At 44.8% G+C, this 26,845-nt stretch overlaps 1 protein-coding gene across 2 annotated transcripts in view; it reads left to right on the forward strand.

The window, feature by feature from the left end:
• Window positions 1-3,068: 3,068 nt before the first annotated feature.
• Window positions 3,069-26,845, forward strand: part of LOC120018123 (seizure protein 6 homolog) — a 143,651-nt gene continuing 119,874 nt past the window's right edge. For both annotated transcript variants that reach the window (XM_038961125.1, XM_038961126.1), the window contains exon 1: window positions 3,069-3,389. In XM_038961125.1, the coding sequence (XP_038817053.1) occupies window positions 3,317-3,389 (73 nt within the window). In that variant the 5' untranslated portion in view covers window positions 3,069-3,316. The remainder of the gene's footprint in view (window positions 3,390-26,845) is intronic.

The raw sequence follows: 26,845 nt of genomic DNA on the forward strand, positions 1-26,845 counted from the left end.
TGCCCAGCGCCATCTGAGCCATCCGTCTGCCCAGCGCCATCTGAGCCATCCGTCTGCCCAGCGCCATCTGAGCCATCCGTCTGCCCAGCGCCATCTGAGCCATCCGTCTGCCCAGCGTCATCTGAGCCGCCCGTCTGTCCCGAGCTGTCAGAGCCGCCCGTCTGTCCCGAGCCATTAGAGCCGCCCGTCTGTCCCGAGCCGTCAGAGCCGTTCGTCAGTCAGGAGCCGCTAGAGCCGTCAGTCAGTCAGGAGCCGCTAGAGCCGTCCGTCAGTCAGGAGCCGCTAGAGCCGCCAGCCAGTCAGGAGCTGCCAGAGCCGCCAGCCAGTCGGGAGCTGCCAGAGCCGCCAGCCAGTCGGGAGCTGCCAGAGCCGCCAGCCAGTCATGAGCTGCCCTCCAGTCATGAGCTGCCCTCCAGTCATGAGCTGCCCTCCAGTCATGAGCTGCCCTCCAGTCATGAGCTGCCTTCCAGTCATGAGCTGCCTTCCAGTCATGAGCTGCCCGCCAGTCATGAGCTGCCCGCCAGTCATGAGCTGCCCGCCAGTCATGAGCTGCCCGCCAGTCATGAGCTGCCCTCCAGTCATGAGCTGCCCTCCAGTCATGAGCTGCCCTCCAGTCATGAGCTGCCCTCCAGTCATGAGCTGCCCCTCAGCCCGGAGCTGCCATTAGTCCGGATCTGCCCTTCAGTCCAGAGCTGCCTCTCTGTCCTGAGCTGCCCTTCAGTCCGGAGCTGCCCTTCAGTCCGGAGTTGCCCCTCTGTCCTGAGCTACCTCTCTGTCCTGAGCTACCTCTCTGTCCTGAGCTACCTCTCTGTCCTGAGCTACCTCTCTGTCCTGAGCTGTCTCCTCTATCTAGGGGGGACCTTTGTGAAGGTTCCTAGACCAGGGTCGGGGGCGAGGGTCGCCACTCAAAGGACGCTAAGGAGGGGGACAAAGACAATGGTGGAGTGGTGTCCTCGTCCTGCGCCGGAGCCGCCACCGCGGACAGATGCCCACCCAGACCCTCCCCTGGAGTTTTAGGGGTGCGTCCGGAGTCCGCACCTCAGTAGGGGGGTACTGTCACGTCCTGACCATAGTTCTTGTGTGTTTTGCTTGTTTAGTGTTGGTCAGGACGTGAGCTGGGTGGGCATTCTATGTTGTGTGTCTAGTTTGTCTGTTTCTGTGTTCAGCCTAATATGGTTCTCAATCAGAGGCAGCTGTCATTCGTTGTCCCTGATTGAGAATCATATATAGGTGGCTTGTTTTGTGTTGGGGATTGTGGGTGGTTGTCTTCTGTCTTTGTGTTCTGCACCAGATAGGACTGTTTTCGGTTTTCACATTTCTTGTTTTGTTGTTTGTAGTGTTCTCATATATTCTTTATTAAATCATGTTGAACACTAGCCGCGCTGCGTTTTGGTCCTCTCCTTCATCCCAGGAAGAAAGCCGTTACAGGATTCATCCGTGAAGTGCACACTTCTTCAGCGTACCAGTTGCCATTGAAGGGGAGCATTTGCCAACTGAAGTCAGTTATGACACCGAATTGCAGTCAGGTCAAGACTCTGGTGTAGGACGACGAGCACGCAAATGAGCTTCCCTGAGACGCTTTTCTTCGGTTGTGCAAACCCACAGTTTCATCAGCTGTCCGGGTGGCTGTTCTCAGACGATCCCACAGGTGAAGAAGCTAGATGTGGCGGTCCTGGGCAGGCGTGGTTACACGTGGTCAGCGGTTGTGAGGCTGGTTGGACATATTGCCAAATTCCCTAAAACAACTATGCACTCCCTCAAAACTTGAGACATCTGGGGCATTGTGTTGTGTGACAAAACTGCACATTTTAGAGGCATTTTATTGGCCCCAGCACAAGGTGCACCTGAGTAATGATCATGCGGTTCAATCAGCTTCTTGATATGCCACACCTGTCAGGTGGATGGATTATCTTGGCAAATGATAAATGCTCACTAAAAGGGATTTAAATACATTTGTGCACAAAATTTGATAGACATAAAGCTTGTTGTGCATATGGAAAACTTCTGGTATCTTTTATTTCAGCTCATGAAACATGGGACCAACACTTTACATATTGCGTTTCTATTTTTGATCAGTATACAATACACACACACACACACCCGCACACACACACACACACACGCACACGCACACACACACACACACACACACACACACACACACACACACACACACACACACACACACACACACACACACACACACACACAAAGCCTGGAAAAACAAATCCAACATGAGGCAAGATATACTTTTTAGCAAGAATCTACTACACATCAAGAGCTTTAGAGATTAAGGTCTTCAAAAATGTCCTTCTATTTAGCCTAAATTGCTAGTTTCATTAACAGGCTTTGAATGGTTATGAATCTGAGGCAGTGTACCCAGTGTATGGTCCCACAAACAGTAAACAGGTTTCAGGAGAAAGGACATTCCCCCAGAAACCGATACACTCCTAGAAGAAACACACAGAAGAATGGCAACCTGCATTACCATTCAATTAATACCAATCCCAATACCTTAGCACTGCAGCATCACAAAACAATTCTATATTATTTCCATAAACCCATCCGTCTACTGTCTCTTTCTCTCTCTCTCTCTCTCTCTCTCTCTCTCTCTCTCTCTCTCTCTCTCTCTCTCTCTCTCTCTCGTGCAGATTTATCTATTTCCAGAGTGCCACATACTAATGAGAAACTCGAAATACTAATACTTTTTCACGAATAACATGAACAACGTATTTACAGTTCTACAAATAGGAGCAACATGATGTTTTCATTGTAATGCTAGTGCTACATTGTGCCTGTTAACAAGACTGTTAGCGTTCACAGTAATTGTGAGTTTGTAATCGATTGAAAACGGGTGTAGTCGATTTGTCAATTGATGTTGCAATCAAAGGTAATGAACTAAACACAGCCATTGTCATATGGAGGTAATTTACACGAGGGTAGTATTACATTATGTATGGTAACGGCACAAACTTTCCATGGTTCTGAATTCAGTTGTTCCAGTTGCTGTCGCTAGGAGCTGTCCGCAGTGCTGAAACGACGGTGGTGCGCTGACTTGAAGAAAGAGAACGGCATACCCAACGATCTATCTATCGATTTAGCGAACGTTGAAATTGAACAGTCTCTGTCTATCAGCTGATAACGACTTGAGAACATAGCTCTCAGTGGAGCGCCCGTGCTGCGCAGTGTGCGATCCCGAGGTCTCACAGCAAGTGGCTTTTGCGGTGCACGAGCAGTCTCTATTTCATTTGAAGGAAAAGTGTTGATCCCAAGGACATTCCTTTCTATTAGCAGAGGACCACTACTGAAAGCAAGTATGAGCGCCGCACGAGATTACATAGTCGTTCTGATGGTTCTCTTTGCAATGATGACTGACATAGGCGCTAAAGGTAAGAATCTCAATAATATAACGGAAGGCTATTTGGTCGCTTATGCACATGTGTATTGCAATGCAATTCTGTTCCCGACCCGCCGGTGTTATGGTGCCACTGTACCCAATTATGTGTGAGCCTTTTTGTTGGTAGGTTATCTGGGAAACTAAAGATGAAGATGTGTTTGTGGGAGGTCAGTCGGCTAGCAGTCGTGTTTCCACCTTTAATGAGGTTTAAATGGTCCCCTCCACCGTTATGGCAATTATTCTAAAAATAATTAATGTGGAGGAGAGGATATAACGTATACATATCGTTCTATTAAAGGCAGATGTTGTAGCCCATTACTTTCTGTAGTATTAGGATATTTTATAGTGTTGGGCGATACAGTAGCCTAGTTGTTGCCTGCAATGAAGAATTCACAACAAGCCATACTAATTGCAATCGGCTATAAGGTTAGTTAAACACATTAATTTAATTTAAAAAAGTTATACATTGACTAGTGATTGTAATTTAGCAAATTCCAAATCCAAACTTTACATAATTGTAAGTATTGTAATAACTGTTAAACAAACTTAGGCTAATAAAGTGTGGTAAATGTATCTTAATTAGTCTCAAAATATCATCCTTTTGAAGTGTATTTTAATCGGTAATTATTATAACCTACATGGATGGAAAATATAATTAATTCTTGCCACACAGTGGGCCAATCATTTTGAATAATTCATGAATAATGTGTCAACTTCTATCTCATGTTTTAAAAAATCTGTTCAAAGGAGATCTAATCATGAAAGAAGATGTATTAGTTTTAAGAACATTGGAATGACATGCACTGACGTGCATTGGTTTTACAGCTGGCTGCACTATACATGCTTTTGATTTGACGACATTCATTTATTAAAGTACTATCTTATCTTATTGAGAATCCTGCTGCGCACTGTACGGGTAGGGGGGTTGGGATAGTTAAAGTGGAATAAATAAACCTATGAAGACAACCAGACAACATTTTCTCGGCCTGCATCTGATAATTCTACCCACATAAATATTTATTAAAAGGTTTGGTCTTGACTTGCACCCATGGTGTACTTCACATGAGTCTCACATAAACATGCATGTCACACAACGTCCATCATGGCGGACCCATCAGACGTTTCTGTCCAATCTGCTGAATTTGTTTTATTCTGATTTGTTCCCATATTTTAGTGACCCTGTGTAAACTATTACATTTCCGTTCATGTCATATCAGAAATGATTGAAATTCAAATTAAAGAATTGTAAAATCCTCATTGAAAATAAATACTGTAGAATATTTAAAAAATTGGTCATTCAATTGAATTGACTTTTGAGGAGATGTTTGATAGAATAGAACAGGAAATTAGCAAAGGAAAAAAACGGAGGGTATCTATGTTGTGGGATGAGATGTCAGACTTTGGAAGAATCATGCACATACAGTATTTACCTGATAAAGTAACACATCAACCAATTATAACCCCAATTTACACAGATTTTTAGATCCAAGTGTTTTACTAATAGGTATTCGATATTCCATAAAACTAATAGCTATTACGGCTTCTTCATGCCTGCGGCTGGGAAAACCTGGCTCCAGAGAGAATGTTGCATCATATTCTGCATTGATCCCAAGTCATCAGCCTGACCTTATGATCTCAGAGGTCCGTGGGCCTCCCTGTCCTTATCAGTCACCTTCTATTGAACCTCTGAAGCTGCACTTTACTGCAGAACAGAAGCACCTGTAAAAGCACTCTAGCTAATGTGAGGCTCCATCAGTCCAGATTGAGCACTGAGCGAGAGGTTCAGTGAGCTAAAAGCAGGAGCCCATATTAAATTGCTAGCATTGTGCTGTGCTAAAAATGGGTGACAAATTGATGAGGAATGGGTGAGTATAGGTTCCCTTGGGTGAGTATAGGTAAATATAGGTTGACTTTAGGTTGGTCAGTAATCCTCCATCTTTTTTGTTGTTGTGTCAATGTCAATGAGTGTACAAAACATTAAGAACACCTGCACTTTCCATGACATAGACTGACCAGGTAAATCCAGGTGAAAGCTATGATCCCTTATTGATGTCACCAGTTAAATCCACTTCCATCAGTGGCGATGAAGGGGAGGAGACAGGTTAAATAAGTATTTGTAAGCCTTGAGACAATTGAGACATGGATTGTGTATGTGTGCCATTCAGAGGGTAAATGGGCAAGACAAAATATTTAAGTGCCTTTGAACGGGGTATAGTACTAGGTGCCAGGCGCACCGGTTTGTGTTTGTCAAGAACGGCAACGCTGCTGGGTTTTTCACGCTCAACAGTTTCCCGTGTGTATCAAGAAGGGTCCACCACCCAAAGGACATCCAGCCAACTTGACATAACTGTGGGAAGCATTGGAGTCAACATGGGCCAGCATCCATGTGGAATGCTTTCGAAACCTTGTAGAGACCATGCTCCGACGAATTAAGGCTGTTCTGAGGGCAAAAGGGGGTGCAACTTAATATTAGGAAGGTGTTCCTAATGTTTTGTACACTGTGTGTGTATACAATCTGTCCATAGATATAATTTATCTCATAGGCTGCATTAATTGAGGGCGGGATGCATAAGCCTGTGTAGTTGTGTGTCATGGGCTCTAATGTCAACATGCTGTTTCAAAGTACATTGTGTGTTTCTACTGGTTTTATGTTGTGTTTTTGAGAATCATAAGGGAGGTGGCCGTTTGTGTCTGTTCACAGCGAGAATGCATACCCCCTACTGCTCCTCTCTGATAATAATGAAAATTACAATACAATCTCAGAGCTATCATTGACACTGCAGAGTGCTGTGTCTGTATTGGCCGTTAGGGGGCGCATGAGGCCATTGATGCTGCCGCTTTTGAGCATCCCCTCTTGGTAATGGTTCTCGGGGTGGACTGTAATCATAATGGGGACAGGAGAGAATCAGTTCCCTCTCCCAGGAACATCCTATTCCTCTCTGCCCCTTATAATGTCCGTGAGAGACGTCTCCCTGTGCTCGGACACCTCCCACAACTCTCTGGCACCACCATGACGTATGAGTGGGGGGACAGTGGACTGGAAAGGGGAGTTTTGATAATGTCTGAGTTTTGGGGTCACGCTCCGTGTTTATTTTCTCTAGATTGAGGCCCTGATTTAAAAAAAATGCCTGGCACTGAACTGGAGGGATGGAGGGCTGGGGGTCTGGAGGACTGGGGGTCTGGAGGACTGGGGGTCTGGAGGGCTGGGGGTCTGGAGGACTGGATGTCTGGAGGGCTGGGGGTCTGGAGGACTGGGGGTCTGGAGGACTGGGGGTCTGGAGGGCTGGGGGTCTGGAGGACTGGATGTCTGGAGGACTGGGGGTCTGGAGGACTGGGGGTCTGGAGGGCTGGGGGTCTGGAGGACTGGATGTCTGGAGGACTGGGGGTCTAGAGGGCTGGGGGTCTGGAGGACTGGGGGTCTGGAGGGCTGGGGGTCTGGAGGACTGGGGGTCTGGAGGGCTGGGGGTCTGGAGGACTGGGGGTCTGGAGGGCCGGGGGTCTGGAGGACTGGGGGTCTGGAGGGCTGGGGGTCTGGAGGACTGGATGTCTGGAGGGCTGGGGGTCTGGAGGGCTGGGGGTCTGGAGGACTTGAGGGCTGGAGGGCTCGGGGTCTGGAGGACTGGGGATCTGGAGGACTGGATGTCTGGAGGGCTGGGGGTCTGTGGGGCTGCAGGGCTGGGGGTCTGGAGGGTTGGAGGTCTGGAGGGCTGGGGGTCTGGAGGACTGGGGGGCTGGGGGGCTGGGGGTCTGCAGAGCTGGGGGTCTGGAGGGTTGGAGGGCTGGAGAGCTAGGGGTCTAGAGGGCTGGAGGGCTGTGGCTCTGGAGGGCTGGGGGTCTGGAGGTCTGAAGAGCTGGAGGGATGTGGGTGTGGAGGGCTGGAGACCATGGGGACTGAAGGGCTGGAGGGTTGGGGGTCTGGAGGTCTGGAGGGCGGGAGGGTTGGGGGTCTGGAGGATTGGGGGTCTGGAGGGCTGGGGGTCTGGAGGGTTGGAGGGCTGGAGGGCTGGGGGTCTGGAGGACTGAAGGGCTGGAGGGATGGGGGGTCTGGAGGGCTGGGGACCTGGGGGACTGAAGGGCTGGAGGGCTGCGGGTCTGGAGGCAACTCCCTGCATTGCCACCTCTGTCATCTACTGACACAGATCTGATGGGAGATCAGCATGGCTATTTGAGATAGAGAGGGAGAGAGAGAGAGAGAGAAAGAGAGGGGAGAGAGAGACACAAACGGCTGGTGCAGGAAGACTGGCAACAGCTAGAACAACATCAAACACATGCACACACACATAGATGAGCACCCTTGGAGTACACACACACACACATGGAAACACACACGCATGTACATAGAAATCAATCCTCCTGTTTTAACTTATTGAATCGATTAGAATAGAACATAGGAAGTATGCATGTAATGTAGTGAATTGAACAAAAGCTCCCGCCTGTAATCCCTGTTCTGTGTGAGCTCAGAGCACAGCTTTAATTTTGCAATGATAAATCACCCCAGACACCCAGAAGTGGGGGGAAGGGTAGGTTTGAGAACGAGCTTGTGTGTATGTGTGTGTAAAAGAAAGAAAATCAGTGTTAGAGATTATACATTTTTCAGATTTGAAGTCATTGTCAATCACTCTGTATTGGAATATCAGAACAAACTACATCAATCTGAAGCCAGGTCTGATGTCCGAGGCTTGGCACAGTGTCCAATTATGAAGCCCTCATTTTTGCTGTCTTTGATGTTTTAGTTTAGCTTCCCATGTCGGAACTCTGAGCTTGACCTGAATATGTCACAATCAGTAATCTCTTCTAATTGTAGTGGTTGTTTTTCTCCATATAACACGCAAACACTTTATCTGTCTGTGTGTGTGTGTATGCACGCAAACACACACACACGCATGCAAAAATAAATCATAATCGAGCTCTGCTCAGCTTTTTTAACTTCCTTCCCCCCTAATTACTGGCTATTAAAAATCAGTGTGAACTCACAATGTGAACTCTGGCCGCAAGTGCTGCAGAAGCCCCTTCTCAGCCATTCCACTGATATTCTCAGAATAAACTCACCATTATGGAGCCCCTGAGATAAGCGATAAACTTACACCCAGCTTCCTTCCTTCCTTCCTTCCTTCCTTCCTTCCTTCCTTCCTTCCTTCCTTCCTTCCTTCCTTCCTTCCTTCCTTCCTTCCTTCCTTCCTTCCTTCCTTCCTTCCTTCCTTCCTTCCTTCCTTCCTTCCTTCCTTCCTTCCTTCCTTCCTTCCTTCCTTCCTTCCTTCCTTCCTTCCTTCCTTTCTCTCTCTCTCTCTCTCTCTCTCTCTCTCTCTCTCTCTCTCTCTCTCTCTCTCCCTCTCCCTCCTCGTTCCTCTCTCCTTTTCCCTGCCTCAGATAAAAAGCTATTTGCTCTGGGTGTCAATGATCCGACGGAATCAGCATTGCTTAATGGCGAAGGAAAGGAAAAGCTGGAAAGAGGGAACATCTCTTTTAATTAAACACCATAGATGCTCTCGAGATCTGATGAAAATTATATAATTTGGGAGAATTGAAAATGTTCAACACATGCTTTTCTATTACGGGTGATTAACCTGTCCCAATGTGCTTCTTGCTGTGCCATCAGAGGCTATTCAGACCGTGTATACCCTCCAAATTGTGGGGAGTTTCCCTTTTGACACACTCAATTGGAAATGAGTGTTATTGTAAAGCAGCCGTTGGTTCCCGTCTCCCGGGGAAGGAAGAGGGCTCCGTCTGATCCCGTCTCCTGGGGAAGGAAGAGGGCTCAGTCTGATCCCGTCACCCGGGGAAGGAAGAGGGCTCCGTCTGATCCCGTCTCCTGGGGAAGGAAGAGGGCTCGGTCTGATCCCGTCACCCGGGGAAGGAAGAGGGCTCCGTCTGATCCCGTCTCCCGGGGAAGGAAGAGGGCTCGGTCTGATCCCGTCTCCCGGGGAAGGAAGAGGGCTCGGTCTGATCCCGTCTCCCGGGGAAGGAAGAGGGCTCAGTCTGATCCCGTCTCCCGGGGAAGGAAGAGGGCTCAGTCTGATCCCGTCTCCCGGGGAAGGAAGAGGGCTCAGTCTGATCCCGTCTCCCGGGGAAGGAAGAGGGCTCCGTCTGATCCCGTCTCCCGGGGAAGGAAGAGGGCTCCGTCTGATCCCGTCTCCCGGGGAAGGAAGAGGGCTCGGTCTGATCCCGTCTCCCGGGGAAGGAAGAGGGCTCGGTCTGATCCCGTCTCCCGGGGAAGGAAGAGGGCTCCGTCTGATCCCGTCTCCCGGGGAAGGAAGAGGGCTCCGTCTGATCCCGTCTCCCGGGGAAGGAAGAGGGCTCGGTCTGATCCCGTCTCCCAGGGAAGGAAGAGGGCTCAGTCTGATCCCGTCTCCCGGGGAAGGAAGAGGGCTCGGTCTGATCCCGTCTCCCGGGGAAGGAAGAGGGCTCGGTCTGATCCCGTCTCCCGGGGAAGGAAGAGGGCTCGGTCTGATCCCGTCTCCCGGGGAAGGAAGAGGGCTCAGTCTGATCCCGTCTCCCGGGGAAGGAAGAGGGCTCAGTCTGATAGAGCTTTTGACACGTCCCAGGCGGTGCGGTGAGGTAGTGAGAGGACGGTGGAACCAAACACTCTTTCTCTTCTCCTCCGTCTTTTCCTCTCTGCATGATATATACCCCAGCTGCTGTCAGTCAAAGCAGGTTTTCTGAAGGCTGTGTTGATCTGGTTTACTATATACCCATCTTTGAATGGAACATTATGTCCCGTTTGTGACAAAAGCCCTCGAGTTATACATCTGAGTAATTCTAAACTCTATCCATTTATGCTCCATTACCGTGAATGCAGCCCCCTGTCATCTTCAAACATAATTTCTGCTCTGGTGTATTTCTACATGGCTTGTACCATCACAAAAAAGAAACAAAATTCTTCCTTTGTTGTCCTGCCTCTCTGTTACATACTGCACAGTACCACCCTGTGTTTCTCCAGTTCTTTCTTTTGTTCTACTTGAACACTCAGTACCGTGGGTCTGGTCTGAAAGACCAGAGCTATAGAACATTAACACTATTTATGTGTGAATGACTGGTGATGTCACATAGCAGTCTTTGGTTTCTCTCCCGGCTAGCTGGCTGCTGAGAGGCTTGGGGACATTTATTACAAATCAATGGCCAATCTAGTCTGCACTCTGGCCCATGTCCTCATGCATTACTCTCCAGGCTGTCTCCATAATGTAAATAAATCCTGCCTCCCATTTGCATTGTGTTGCTTGGGCAACTGACCTGACGCACACAGTCAGTAAGAGACATAACATCATGTGACACACAGTCAGTAAGAGACATAACATCATGTGACACACAGTCAGTAAGAGACATAACATCATGTGACACACAGTCAGTAAGAGACATAACATCATGTGACACACAGTCAGTAAGATACATAACATCATGTGACACACAGTCAGTAAGAGACATAACATCATGTGACACACAGTCAGTAAGAGACATAACATCATGTGACACACAGTCAGTAAGAGTCATAACATCATGTGACACACAGTCAGTAAGAGACATAACATCATGTGACACACAGTCAGTAAGAGACATAACATCATGTGACACACAGTCAGTAAGAGACATAACATCATGCTTGAATTGAAATCCACTAGATACGTTTCCGGAGCTGGACTGTTTTCTTTTTTTAATGTTCTTATTAAGATTAAGTTTGTTGTTTATTTTTTTCACACACTCCTCAGCTGCTGTCCTATTCCCTCCTCCCTCGCTACCTCATCCGTCCTCACCATGAAGCTCGGTCAGTTTCAGCCTCCCTATCTCAGACCTGTGGCTCTATCGATCTGACCACTGAGGAGGAGAGCAAACATTAGTGCAGGGAATCAGTACCAACCCATTCGCTCCCTCTCCTCTCCCTCTCCTCTCATGGATTGGCACACTGTGTACACCTGGCTAATTGGGGCTGGCGTGTGGTGAGCATGCAGAGCTGAGGACCTCTCTGGAACCATTAGGCCCTTGGACAGCTCTCTTCCTCTTCCCCACGTCTGGTTCACACTGCCAACTCCTGTCTGGAGGGCTCTTCATCTAGATGGGCAAACCAGGATCAGGCCAGACCAGACCTGGAGGATATCAGAGCTGGTCGTGTGCTCAGGCAGCAGGTCAACACTTCCATAGTCAGCAGGCCAACACTTCCACAGGCAGCAGGTCAACATTTCCACAGGCAGCAGGTCAACACTTCCACAGGCAGCATTCAACACTTCCACAGGCAGCATTCAACACTTGCCTAACTCGTCTGAAAGTAAACAAGACACTTTGTTTCTTCTCATCAGACATGTTTTGGACCTTCATGTTTTATGCAGGAGGGGTCAAGTAGATAGGGGTGACAGTGCTGTTTGTTTGTTCTTAGTTGGTCAACTCCAGTCATTTTTTTGATTTACTATGTTGACTGTCCCCAATCCATTTGGTGGAATATGGGGCCTCTACCACTTCTACTGTAATTGTAATTTCCTACCATCACACCCACTTCAAACTTGTCTTTAACCATAAAGTCTCTCAGTCCCCATAAAGATCTGATTGATGTGTTGCATCGCCTCCTCCGTTCAGTCGCTTTTGCTTGACTCCAAAGAGTCAGCGATGTTGATGATGGTTGGTTGGTAACCCCTACACCATAACACTCGACATTTCAAATGGAGGTGCAAGCAGAGGGCTTCAACGTAGGCCTATGACTCCTTTCTTGTCTGCACATCCTACTAGCTCTAGCTGGCACGTCCTTCCTCTTCAGGACATAGAGCCACTTCTTCAAAAGTTGTGGGTCCTTGGTCAGCAGATGGTAGTTTACCAAGGGATTTTTTGGGGAGCAAATTCATACAGCCTGGTGCTATACAGTTCATGTTTGAATTACTACTTGTTGTTGCCATCTTCGTTGACCGCACCTAACCTCACTCTCTTCGAGTCACTCTCCGCGCGAAACTCAATACCACAGACAATTTGCTGATACCTGCCAGTGACGCACTGGCGTCAGTGATGACCATGGCAATTTAAAATGGCACTGACCATAGCTTAAATAAACCCTGTTGACGATCAAAATACTAAATATAGAGATGATTTTATGTTAAATGCACATGTTTAGAATTAGTAGATTGAATACATCTCTTTGCTTAGATTTACTTCCTAGTGTTTCCATTCCCCTTTAAGGCATAAAAATCCTATCCAGTCCTCAGTCCTACTCAGTACAACTCAGACATCCATGTCTTATGTATAGGACATCACATTGTTACTAACAGTAGGCCGAAACCCAAAAAGATTGTTAGTTAAAGCTGTTACTAGATAACAAGAGACCTTCCTCCCTCTCCATTCTTTCTTCTCTGAATGAGCATTTTTAATGAGCGTTATTAGGCAGCTCTGTTCATGCCTTTGTGGAGATGCATACAGCTCTGACAGACTTCAACTATAGATGATGTGGAACAGTTTGTGTAAAGTTCCAGTAGTGTTCTGTTGAGGTTATTGTCAGTAGCCCTCTGTTCATTGCCACATATGTACGTACTTTGTAGTCATGCTGTTTCACATGCTGTTTCACAGCTTTTGCTTATTAACAGTTAGCCAAGCCATTATGCTCTCCTTGATGTTGGTATGAAAGCAGAGACTGTCAGGCAAGCTGCTGTGATGAGATGTTGCCATATAAATAGAACAGACTCTTTCTCTCCCCATTTTCTGTTTGCAACTACTGTATGTACATCACAGTCATGAAACATGTTTTTATTGTACATGGTTGTAAATAGTTTAGTGAAAGAAATGGTGAGTTTAAATGCATGCTTTGCGCCTGTGAATTTGATCCTTCACAACTGATATAGTGAACATAACACTGAGGTTGTGAGTGAATGTTGGCCCTGAACCTTTTGAAGGATATTATTTTAGGAGAAATCACTCTGGGCTTATCAAGATTAGCTTTGGTAATGATATAAGTAGAAGAGGAGCATAAATGTCCATTCTCCCGTGCATGTAGAGCAGAACGGTCTGTCTGTCATTAATGAACTGACCATGTGAAGAGCCCCTGTCAGGTATCCTTGGAGCCCTAGTCTGCGGTAATAAAGATGAATAATGTAAATCCTCGGAAACGGCGGCAGATCCCATCGGAATGTATCAGCATCATTGTTATTTACCTTGTTGTCAGGCTGGCTGCAGCGCAGCACAGAGAGGGAAACAGATGGAGATGCATAAGTAAGAGAAATGCTGCAGCTCAGGGTTTAGGTTGTAATCTTACGGCATACACTCTCAGCTCAGGGTTTAGGTTGTAATCTTACGGCATACACTCTCAGCTCAGGGTTTAGGTTGTAATCTTACGGCATACACTCTCAGCTCAGGGTTTAGGTTGTAATCTTACGGCATACACTCTCAGCTCAGGGTTTAGGTTGTAATCTTACGGCATACACTCTCAGCTCAGGTTGTATACAGAATAGTGGGGTTTTATACAGAGGCATTCATAGAGACACCTGAGACTGTACTTTTAGCCTGTTCATTGTGCATAGCTTACCTAATTTAGGTAATGTGAGGTGTATTTCAATGGGTAAAGGTTATTCATTGTAATCTTCCTTTTCAAAGTTTACACAGAAGCCGGCACTGCTAGTTAGGTTGGGAACACTGTGCTGTGATGCATTCCACGTCAATAATAGTGGAATTCAAACAAGTTTTTTCATAGGCATTTCTGAAAGTCAATAAATAGGGATTATTTAGCCAGTGTGCAGGACAAATTAACTCTGCAGGGAAAATGCTATGTCTCGAGTGGCTAGAGGATGTGAGTAAGCCCCCCCCCCCCCCCACACACACAGAGAGAGAAAGAGAGAGAGAGAGAGAGAGAGAGAGAGAGAGCCCTACTACAGTGACAGCCACCTGCATTCATCCACAGAGCACCGAGTTCTATTCCTATGTTGAAAAGCACAAGCTGTGCTCTCTCAACATAAAGACTGAAGCAGCCATTTCAATCAATCTTCCATTTTCGCTGCACCACCTGGACATGGATGGAGCAGAAAGGCAATTGAAACACACTTAGTTCAACCCCAAAACACTTATTAATTTTTAAATGTGGGTATTTGAGGATATTTATATTGCTAAAGCAGGCAGGGAGGCCTGAGGTTGGTTCTTTGGACATGGGTCTATGTGTCTTTCTGCCTTGGTCAAACACCCTGAACAAAAGACAGGGAATCTCTATTTTAGAGTTTGTTTTCTTCCCTGAAAGTAGTAATTTGAGGTATACAATTAATCTACTACTGTAATTGAAAATCACAATGGTGAGGTTGCCTGTTTGGTGGTTTATCCAACCCCCTCAGCAATCTGAAGCTTTTCAGGGCTTTTCATGGTTCTCTCTGTAGCCTGGTTCATTTCCTTCCTGAATATACAGTGCATTCAGACCCCTCCCCCTTTTCTATTTTTTTTAACATTACAGCCTTATTCTAAAAATCCTCATCAATCTACACACAATACCTCATAATGACAAAGAAAAAACAGAAATACCTTATTTACATGCGTATTCAGACCCTTTGCTATGAGACTGAAAATGTAGCTCAGGTGCATCCTGTTTCCATTGATCATCCTTGAGATGTTTCTACAACTTGATTGGAGTGCACCTGTGGTAAATTCAATTGATTGGACATGATTTGGAAAGGGACACACCTGTCTATATAAGGTCCCACAGTTGACAGTGCATGTCAGAGTAAAAACCAAGCCATGAGGTCAAAGGAATTGTCCAATAGAGCTCCGAGACAGGATTGTGTCGAGGCCTGGGGAAGGGTACCAAAACAATCTTAAATGGAAGAAGTTTGGAACCACCAAGACTCTTCCTAGAGCTGGCCGCCCGGCCAAATTGAGGTGACCAAGAACCCGATGGTCACTCTGACAAGGCTCCAGAGTTACTCTGTGGAGATGAGAGAACCTTCCAGAAGAACAACCATCTCTGCAGCACTCCACCAATCAGACCTTTATGGTAGAGTGGCCAGACGAAAGCCACTCTTCAGTAAAAGGCACATGACAGCACGCTTGTAGTTTGCCAAAAGCCACCTAAGGGACTCTAAGACCATGAGAAACAAGATTATCTGATCTGATGAAACTAAGAATTAACTCCTTGGCCTGAATGCCAAGCATCACATCTGGAGGAAACTTGGCACCATCCCTACGGTGAAGCAGGGTGGTGGCAGCATCATTCTTTTGGATGTTTTTCACCGGCAGGGACTGGGAGACTAGGCAGGATCGAGGGAAAGATTAACGGAGCAAAGTACAGAGGAATGCTTGATGAAAACCTGCTCCAGAGCACTCAGGACCTCAGACTAGGGCGACGTTTCCCCTTCAGGAAAACGATCCTAAACAGGAAAACGACCCTAAGTACACAGCCAAGACAACGTAGGAATGGCTTCAGGACAAGTCTCTGAATGTCCTTGAGCGGCCAAGCCAGAGCCCGGACTTGAACCCAATTGAACATCTCTGAAGAGACCTGAAAATATCTGTGCAGCGATGCTCCCCATCCAACCTGTTAGAGCTTGAGAAGATCTGCAGAGAAGAATGGGAGAAACTTCCCAAATACAGGTGTGCCAAGCTTGTAGCGTCATACCCAAGGAGACTCGAGGCTGTAATCGCTGCCAAAGGTGCTTCAACAAAGTCATGAGTAAAGGGTCTGAATACTTATGTAAGTGTGATATTTCAGTTTGCAATTTGCAAAATATCTAAAAACCTGTTTTGGCTTTGTCATTATGGGCTATTGTATGTAGATTGATGAGTAAAAAAAAAATTCAATCCATTTTAGAACAAGGCTGTAATGTAACAAAATGTGGAAAAAGTCAAGGGGTCTGAATACTTTCCGAATGTACTGTACACATCCATCCCATAGGAGACAGCTACTGACATACAATATGAGATATAGATATTGATTACTTAGCACGGGACAAATTGCTGTGCCCCTGTTAACCTCAGACTTCTGGATGTCTCTGTGAAGCCTGTATTTCAGAGAACTGCTCACCCAAAATAAGTGCTATATTTCCTCCAGCTCAGTCACCATCAATGTGGGAAAAACATTTCCTTTGATGTGACAAGCCATTTCAAAGCACATAAGGGAATACAGTGGCTTGCGGAAGTATTCACCCCCTTGGCATTTTTCCTATTTTGTTGCCTTACAACCTGGAATTAAAATAGATATTTTTTTGTGGGGTTTGTATCATTTGATTTACACAACATTGCCTACCACTTTGAAGATGCAAAATAATTTTTATTGTGAAACAAAAAACGGAAAACTTGAGCGTGCATAACTATTCACCCCCCCAACTCAATACTTTGTAGAGACACTTTTGCAGAAATTACAGCTGCAAGTCTCTTGGGATATGTCTCTATAAGCTTGGCACATCTAGCGACTGGGATTTTTGCCCATTCTTCAAGGAAAAACTGCTCTAGTTCCTTCCAGTTGGATGGGTTCCGCTGGTGTACAGCAAGTCATACCACAGATTCTCAATTGGATTGAGGTCTGGGCTTTGACTAGGCCATTCCAAGACATTTCAGGTTTTCCCCTTAAACCACTCGAGTGTTGCTTTAGCAGTATGCTTAGGGTCATTGTCCTGCTGGAAGGTGAATCTCCGTCCCAGTCTCAAATCTCTGGAAGACTGAAACAGGTTTCCCTCAAGAATTTCCCTGTATTTAGTGCCATCCATCATTCCTTCAATTCTGACCAGTTTCCCAGTCCCTGCCGATGGACAAACATCTTTGGTGGGCGGCCCTCTCTTGGCAGGTTTGTTGTGGTGCCATATTCCTTCCATTTTTTAATAATGGTTTTAATGGTGCTCTGTGGGATGTTCAAAGTTTCTGATATTTTTTTATAACTCAACCCTGATCTGTACTTCTCCACAACTTTGTCCCTGATCTGTTTGGAGAGCTCCTTGGTCTTCATGGTGCCGCTTGCTTGGTGGTTCCCCTTGCTTAGGGGTGTTTCAGACTCTGTGACCTTTCAGAACAGGTGTATATATACTGAGATCATGTGACAGATCATGTGACACTTAGATTGCACACAGGTGGACTTCATTTAACTAATTATGTGTCTTCTGAAGGTAATTGGTTCACCAGATCTTATTTAGGGGCTTCATAGCAAAGGGGGTGAATACATATGCACGCACCACTTTTCCGTGTAATTTCTTTTGAAAAAGATTTTTTTCTTCATATTTCTTCACCAATTTTGACTATTTTGTGTATGTCCATTACATGAAATCCACATAAATATCAATTTAAATTAGGTTGTAATGCAACGAAATAGGAAAAACGCCAAGGGGGATGAATACTTTTGCAAGGCACTGTATAATCATCAAAGCACACGACCATCCATTTGAGATAATATCTATGAATAAAATACACAAATCAATCTGTGGTTAAAAGGCAAAGGCATAAACTAGCAGTGCTCTGGGTCTTTAGGACCAATGGAGCTTGCCACCCTTGATCAAAACATCTAACATAACTGTTAGATCTATTAGAATACACAGTTTGAAAATCAATTAAATGAAAGGTAACAGAATCCTTCTTCCTCTTCTGATCCTGGACACCTCTCATCTCCTCTCTGAGTGTAATCACACCATTCAGTTGACCCAGGGATCTCCTCTGGAAACTCAGGGTCTGAACTGTTCAGCTCCCAGGGAAATTGGCCAGCTGCTCACTGCAGCCCTGCAACCCTGCCCGCGGTGGAACCTCAATTAAACAACATGTCCATCCTCAACCCCCAGCATGCTTCATTGTGTCATGGCCACCGCAATGCAATCTACTGCCTCCGCAGTGAGTTGACCGTACTGAAACTGTCCCTAACCTCTGTCAGAAAAGATTGGAGGCTTGTACGAGGGCCTTCTATACTCTGATTTAAAGGGTTCTCGAGTGGAAAAGGTGGAGAGCGTTGGATAGATCGGTCCTCTTGTGTTAAGGCCATGGTTATCGATCTTGACTAGGTCCACTGCATTCGTTGTGCAGAGTCATGGTTTAGCAAGTCACACAGTGAGTCAAGCATGCATGTATGGCTGTCAGGAAACTCTCCTATCCAATCAACTTTTCTGTTAACTTTGGTGCTGGTAATATCTTATTCAATGTTGGAATGCATTTTTTTACTCCCGTAGCTCATGGAAGTGGGTTGACCAGAACTTTTAGATTTAGGTACTTGAAATTAGTGCTTGAAATGTTATTCTAGTGCACAGTCATTTCCCAACAGAAGATGCAGCTTCAGCTGTCAGTGTTTCATTTGTTTTGTGGTGATGGTGGACCCCACCGTGCACCCTGTGATTTAAAAGGCAATCTGATCATCAAACTTACAACATCATCTAAACTTCATTGACAGGTTTAATTGCAAAATCTGATTTCTTGGACTTTAGTCCCCATGACAACACACCTGGGCACAATCGTGCACAGTTATCCTCCTGGGCAAGTGAAGTTAAATCACTGTGGGCGGATACTATTGTTCAGAGGGATAGAAACAACTTCGAAACGACTGACAGGCACCCTCATGCCATGGAGAGAATGAAACAAGGATGTTATTGCTCTAAGGACAAATCCAATCAAATTATATTTGTCAATTGCACTAAATAGAACTGGTGTAGACATTAGTGAAATGCTTTCTACCTAACCTTTTCCAACGATGCAGTAAAAAATATATATATATATTTACACACACAGTACTGTGCAAATCTTTAGGCAGGTGTGAAAAAATGCTGTAAAGTAAGAATGCTTTCAAAAATAGAATGCGTTCAAAATTAATAGATTATATATATCAATTAACAAAATGCAAAGTGAGTGGACAGAAGAAAAATCTACATCAAATCAATATTTGGTGTGACCACCCTTTGCCTTCAAAACAGCATCAATTCTTCTAGGTACACTTGCACACAGTTTTTGAAGGAACTCGGCAGGTAGGTTGGCCCAAACATCATGGAGAACTAAGCACAGCCCCAGGTGCTTCTCTCTCTTCATGTAATCCCAGCCAGACTCGATGTTGTTGAGATCAGGGCTCTGTGGGGCCATTTCATCACTTCCAGGACTCCTTGTTCTTCTTTATGCTGAAGATAGTTCTTAAAGACTTTCGCTGTATTTTTGGGGTTGTTGTCATGCTGCAGAATACATTTGGGGCCAATCAGATGCCTCCCTGATGGTATTGCATGAAGGATAAGTATCTGCCTGTACTTCTCAGCATTGAGGAGACCATTAATTCTGGCCAAATCCCCAACTCCATTTGCAGACATGCAGCCCCATACTTGCAAGGAACCTCCACCGTGCATCACTGTTGCCTGCAGACACTCATTCGTGTACTGCTCTCCAGCCCTTCGGCGAACAAACTCCCTTCTGCTACAGCCAAATATTTCAGATTTGGACTCATCAGTCCAGAGCAACTGCTGCCATTTTCTGCACCCCAGTTCCTGTGTTTTCGTGCATAGTTGAGTCGCTTGGCCTTGTTTCCACGTCGGAGGTGTGGCTTTTTGGCCGCAAGTCTTCCATGATGGCCACTTCTGACCAGACTTCTCCAGACAGTAGATGGGTGTACCAGGGTCCCACTGTTTTCTGCCAGTTCTGAGCTGATGGCACTGCTGGACATCTTCCGATTGCGAAGGGAAGTAAGCATGATTTGTCTTTCATCTGCTGCAGTAAGTTTCCTTGGCCAACCACTGTGTCTACGGTCCTCAACGTTGCCCGTTTCTTTGTGCTTCTTCAAAAGAGCTTGGACATCTGGAAACCCCTGTCAGCCTTGAAATTTCTGCCTGGGAGAGACCTTGCTGATGCAGTAGAACTACCTTGTGTCTTGTTGCTGTGCTCAGTCTTGCCGTGGTGTATGACTTTTGACAGTAAACTGTCTTCAGCAACCTCACCTTGTTAGCTGAGTTTGGCTGTTCCTCACCCAGTTTTATTCCTCCTACACAGCTGTTTCAGTTTCAGTTAATGATTGTGTTTCAACCTACATATTGAATTGATGATCATTAGCACCTGTTTGGTATAATTGTTTAATCATACACCTGACTATATGCCTACAAAATCCTTTGACTTTGTGCAAGTGTACCTACAATAATTTATGCTTTTTTGAAGGCAAAGGGTGGTCACGCCAAATATGGATTTGATTTAGATTTTTCTTCTGTTCACTCACTTTATTAATTAATTAATAATTAACTAAATGCAATCTATTAACATGTCCATTTTTTAAAGCATTCTTTCTTTACAGCATTTTTTCACAACTGCCTAAAATATTTGCACAGTACTGTATATTTTGAATAGTAACTGACACGAGGAATAAAATAAAATACACAAGAATGGAGCTATATACAGGCAGTAGCAGTACCAGATCAACTTTAGAACTGAAATGAAGATGAAACCTTTGTGGCTATCCAAGTTTGCACTGGTCCTGCTGAATAGAGGACATTTCAATGAAATGTGTTGTTGCCAAGTGACTCTGTGTCTCTTCCTTCAGCCTTATTTCATTTTGTGTGGAATTAATAACAGTCTTGCTTTATACCTGTTGTATGGAAAAAGTTGAGACAAAATGTGTTGTGCATCGCATCCACAAGACAGTAGCTGCCAAGCAGTTAATAGGTAGTAACTGATTAAAAAACCAACAGGAATGCAGAATCTCATCCATGATTTACAGCTTAGACAGTCTTGTGCATTCATGCAAGAAATCGGTGCATCAGTCCTTCGAAAAAGGCACGTTTTCATTAATGAGCGAAGGGCTATAGCAATCTCCCTGTGAACAATAAAGCAGGAGCCCTTTGTAAGGAAGGACAGGGGGAGAATAGAAAAGGAAAAAGAGAGAGTGGAATATTTGAAGGAGAAGCGTTGCAGCCACTCTCCTCAGGAATTGCTTCATTCCATCCATGTAATTGTCCTTGGTTCCGTTTGTTGTTGTGGGGATGGAGGACTGTGACATGCACGCACGCACGCACAGACAAGTGTTTAGATTTCAAAAACAACCCTGCCTTTGACCTCCCTCCAACCCACTCTGGGAGCAGGCAGATTACATTGATAGTGTTGTAAAGCTTTCCTTGATTTGCTTTAATTCACAATATGTCCCTCATCTGTGTTTTACTGGGCGCACTGAAAGCTGTCCAGGGAATACAGTGGTGGACCAGTGGCCCTCAGCAACAACACAGCCTGGCTTCAGCTCAATTACCCACAGTTAATTAACAGTCCTCCCACGCCAGTCAGAGCTGTCACTCTGCTGTTGGAACCACTGTGAACACAAGTGACGAATACACTGTTTATGTTCTGTACTGGATGAATGTTTAGGACTTACTATGGATGTGGGATTTTTGAAAGCATAATACTTCTGGACTATTGAACATAATCGATTTGAGGCATTCGTGTGCATCAGTGTACATTAGGCTGGAAATTAAATTAGAAACTGTATGTCTGAGGCATACTTAGTTGGTGAGTTTAAGGTCTGTAGGTAATGTATTGATTTAAAAAGTAAGCATATAAAGCCATCCTTTTCCCCTTCATATTTTTTCCCTCCTTCCCTTTTCATGTGTAGTATCTGGCCCTCTCAGTCCTCTCATCTGCCTCTATTACATGACCTCCTCACCTCTCTCTTCTCCTTTCCTCTGCCCCATTACATGACCTCCTCACCTCTCTCTCTTCTCTCCTCTGCCTCCATTACATTACCTCCTCACTTCTGTCTCCTCTCCTCTGCCTCCATTACATGACCTCCTCATCCCTCTCTCCTCTCATCTGCCTCCATTACATGACCTCCTCACCTCTCTCTCATCTGCCTCCATTACATGACCTCGCTTCTCTCTTCTCCTCTCCTCTGCCTCCATTACAAGATCTCCTCACTTCTGTCTCCTCTCCTCTGCCTCCATTACATTACCTCCTCACTTCTGTCTCCTCTCCTCTGCCTCCATTACATGACCTCCTCACCTCTCTCTCCTCTCCTCTGCCTCCATTACATGACCTCCTCACCTCTCTCTCATCTGCCTCCATTACATGACCTCCTCACTTCTCTCTCCTCTCCTCTGCCTCCATTACATGACCTCCTCACTTCTCTCTCCTCTCCTCTGCCTCCATTACATGACCTCCTCACTTCTCTCTCCTCTCCTCTGCCTCCATTACATGACCTCCTCACTTCTCTCTCCTCTCCTCTGCCTCCATTACATGACCTCCTCACTTCTGCCTCCTCTCGTTTGGCTCCATTATATGACCTCTTCACCTCTCTCTCCTCTCATTTGGCTCCATTACATGACCTCCTCACCTCTGTCTCCTTTCCTCTGCCTTCATTACATGACCTCCTCATCCCTCTCTGCTCACGTTTGGCTCCATTACATAATCTCCTCACCTCTCTCTCCTCTACTCTACTCTGCTTCCGTTATATAACCTCCTCACCTCTCTCTCCTTTCCTTTCCTTTGCCTCCATTACATGACCTCCTCATCCCTCTCTCCTCTCCTCTGCCTCCATTACATAACCTCCTCACCTCTTTCTCCTCTACTCTACTCTGCTTCCGTTACATAACCTCCTCAACTCTCTCTCCTCTCCTGTCCTCTCCTCTTCTCTCCTCTGCCTCCATTACATGACCTCCTCACCTCTCTCTCCAACCTTGATAGAAGAGAATCTACAAGGAAAGGGAATTTGGAGCAGCATTAACCATGGCTTGACCTCTGACCCTGCTACATGCTGTTAAACATTCTACAGTAATGTGCTGTTGCTGTCCAACACACACACACACACACACACACACACACACACACACACACACACACACACACACACACACACACACACACACACACACACACACACACACACACACACACACACACACACACACACACACACACACACACACACACACACCTAACCCTGGGAAGTTCTTCACCTGCTGACCTCAAACAGAGACAGGGATTATCCCAGTCTGTGGGAGGAATGCCAGAGCAGAGAAACAAACTGCTTTTGCTGTAAAACTTTGCTCTAAAATCTCTGATGGTGATATGGAAATACTCGGTATACATATACCAAAATAAATAAATAATCTCATTGTGACGCACTTAAGCGTAGTGGGTGCGGAGTCAGGCACAGGAGGCAGAAAGTACTGAGTAGTGCTTTATTAGGCACAGGGGAAATACGTGCGCGCCAACACTCACGGGCGCAAACAAACACGATACCCAAAACCAGGACCTAACAAGTCCAGAGGGATAACCCCAAAACGAAACACGCTACCAAAACACTACCACACACAAACACAGTGGAAAAAATAAGCCCGCACAAAGAGCAGGCGGGCTGACCAGCTTAAATAGCCCAACTAAACGTAAACAAGAAACAGGTGTTACTAATAAGACAAAACCAACAGAAAAGGAAAAAGGGATCGGTGGCAGCTAGTAGACCGGTGACGACGACCGCCGAGCGCCACCCGAACAGGAAGAGGAGCCACCTTCGGTAGGAGTCGTGACACTCATTCCAATACATTTTTATAGAAAGTTATCTAAAATAGATAAGATATTGCTACCATGGAAAGGTAAATACCTGTCTATTTGTGGAAAAATCCCCCTGATTATTAACTCTTTAGTCATATCCCAGTTGACATATTTGCTTATGGTCTTGCCTACACCAAAATTAAACGGGCCTATTTATACAATGAATATGAATTCGGAGGGCAGAAATGATTAAATATTAAAGCATTAAACCTCTCACCTCTCACTTCAGTTATACAAAAGTTATACTTAAATCCAAACTGGTTCTCTAGCAAATTAGTCTCACTCTATGTTCAAGAAAGGCCTTTTCCCTTTATTCAGATTACAACCTCTCCCTTTATTCAGATTACAATCTCTCACTTTATTCAGATTACAATCTCTCACTTTATTCAGATTACAACCTCTCCCTTTATTCAGATTACAACCTCTCACTTTATTCAGATTACAACCTCTCACTTTATTCAGATTACAACCTCTCCCTTTATTCAGATTACAACCTCTCACTTTATTCAGATTACAACCTCTCACTTTCAGTTATTTACAAAGGAAATCATCTCCCAAATATCGCTATTTTTAAAACAAGACATTGAAAGTTTGTTGCAATCTCAATTTAATCCACCAGAAAAGACAGAACAAATAATACAACAAATCTTGTGGTTAAACTCAAATATACTTATTGATAAAAAAATCATTATCCTTTTTTAAAATTATTATTTAAAAAATAATCTTTGTAAATTATATCATAAATAGGACTGGTGGAGTTGTTACACATGCAGCTAACAAAGACATATGGAAATGTCTGCTACCCAAAATTACAACCAACTAATTGCAGCATTACCGCAAAAATGGAAGACGAAAGTGGAAGGGAGAAAAAGTAAGGAACTTTTCTGTCGGTCCTGCATTAAAGACATAATTGGTTAAAGAAAAGTATTCATTTAAGATTCTTGACGTACCGATTTCATTGCACATGGCTTATGAACTCAAAACGATGCCGGATTCAAAACTTAGAATTTTTCAATTTAAATGATTATACAACATTCTTGCAACCAATAGAATATTATTTATATAGGGGATACAACATTCACAGCTCTGCAGATTTTGTTGCGAAGAGACAGAATCATTAGATCATTTGTTTTGGTACTGTCCATATGTAGCTTGTTTTTGGTCACAGGTCCAGGAATGGCTGAAGAATTGCAACATTTACCTGGAGCTAACTCTGCAGATAGCACTACTGGGCGATCAAAAAAGTCACAGTCAATCGATAAAAATATAATAATACATTTAGCAAAACATTTTATTTTCAATTTACAATCTGTAGAAGCAATGAGAATAGAAAGGTTCAGAACTTTGTGAAACATCACAGCAAAGGTGAAAATATATGGCAAATAGAAATCCAATATGGATTTTGATAAGCGATTGATGGGAGGCGTCGAATGGAGCTGAATGTTGGGACTAAAAACAACTAATAACAACAAGATAACTAATGTAAAACATACTGTGTTCGTAAAATGTATATAGGTTCAGAACTTTTGTGAAAGAGCACAGTTTGAAAGATATGGCTAATAGAAATCAAACCAGATGGACATCAGAAATAGATGGGAGAGGTTGAGGGTAGAGGAAGAACAGGAGTAAAAACAAACAAAATAAAACTATTGTAAAATAGAGTGTGTCCATAAAATGTATATAGTATGTATAAGCTGAAAGTAGAGGCCTAAGCGATGTTGTTCACTAGTTTACTCCAATTAGAGGAGGGGTGGTAGGGTTAGAAAGTGTCACATGTGCTCCCTCTCCGGTCTCTAGGTCACCAGGCTGCTCGTTATGGTGCACACCTGTCACCATCGTTACACGCACCTGCATGTCATCAGACTCACCTGGACTCCATTACTTCCCTGATTACCTGCCTTTTATATGTCAATCCCTTTGGTTCCTTCCCCAGGCATCATTGTTTCTGTTCCAGTGTTAAATCTGTGCGTTGTTTGTTTCGTTAATTTATTAAAATACTCACTCCCTGAACTTGCTTCCTGACTCTCAGCGTACATCGTTACAGAAAGTAATAAAGGAAAACATATTTTTTTAAATATGTTTGTATATCTGTATGTATTTATATGTATACAGTATCAGTCAAAAGTTTGGACACAACCCCTTGAATGAGTAGGTTTCTTTATTTGTACTATTTTCTACATTGTAGAATAATTGTGAAGACATTACAACTATGAAATAACACACATGGAATCATGTAGTAACCACAAAAGTGTTAAACAAATCAAAATATATGTTATATTTGAGATTGTTCAAAGTAGCCACCCTTTGCCTTGACAACTTTGCACACTCTTGGCATTCTCTCAATCAGCTTCACCTGGAATGCTTTTCCAACAGTCTTGAAGAAGTTCCCACATATGCTGAGCACTTGTTGGCTGCTTTTCCTTCACTCTGCAGTCCAACTCATCTCAAACCATCTCAATTGGGTTGAGGTCAGGTGATTGTGGAGGCTAAGTCATCTGATGCAGCACTCCATCACTTTCCTTCTTGGTCAAATAGCCCAGCCTGGAGGTGTGTCGGGACATTGTCCTCTTGAATAACAAATGATAGTCCCACTAAGCGCAATGCAGATGGGGTGGTGTATAGCTGCAGAATACTGTGGTAGCCTTGCTGTTTAAGTGTGCCTTGAATTCTAAATAAATCACCAACAGTGTTACCAGCAAAGCACCCCCACACCATCACACCTCCTCCATGCTTCACGGTGGGAACCACACATGCAGAGATCATCCGTTCACCCACTCTGCATCTCACAGACATGGCGGTTGGAACCAAAAATCTCAAATTTGGACTATCAGAGGCAAGTGTTTTTAACAGAAACCAAAGGAAGTGCGCTGACAGGAACCTCAGTAACCTCTGGGTTTTTCACTTTCTTATGAACTCCAACTGCTTTCACTGATGCTCAGCTATGTTTATTATTCTTCCTCAGTTTCCATCGTGGCAACAACATCTCAAGGATTCTGTAGTACTATTTCAAGGTTTGCTTCATTGCTGCTTTTCGCAATCAAATACAAT

The sequence above is a fragment of the Salvelinus namaycush genome, chromosome 23 (assembly GCF_016432855.1).
Source record: "Salvelinus namaycush isolate Seneca chromosome 23, SaNama_1.0, whole genome shotgun sequence".
Lineage (NCBI taxonomy): Eukaryota > Metazoa > Chordata > Actinopteri > Salmoniformes > Salmonidae > Salvelinus > Salvelinus namaycush.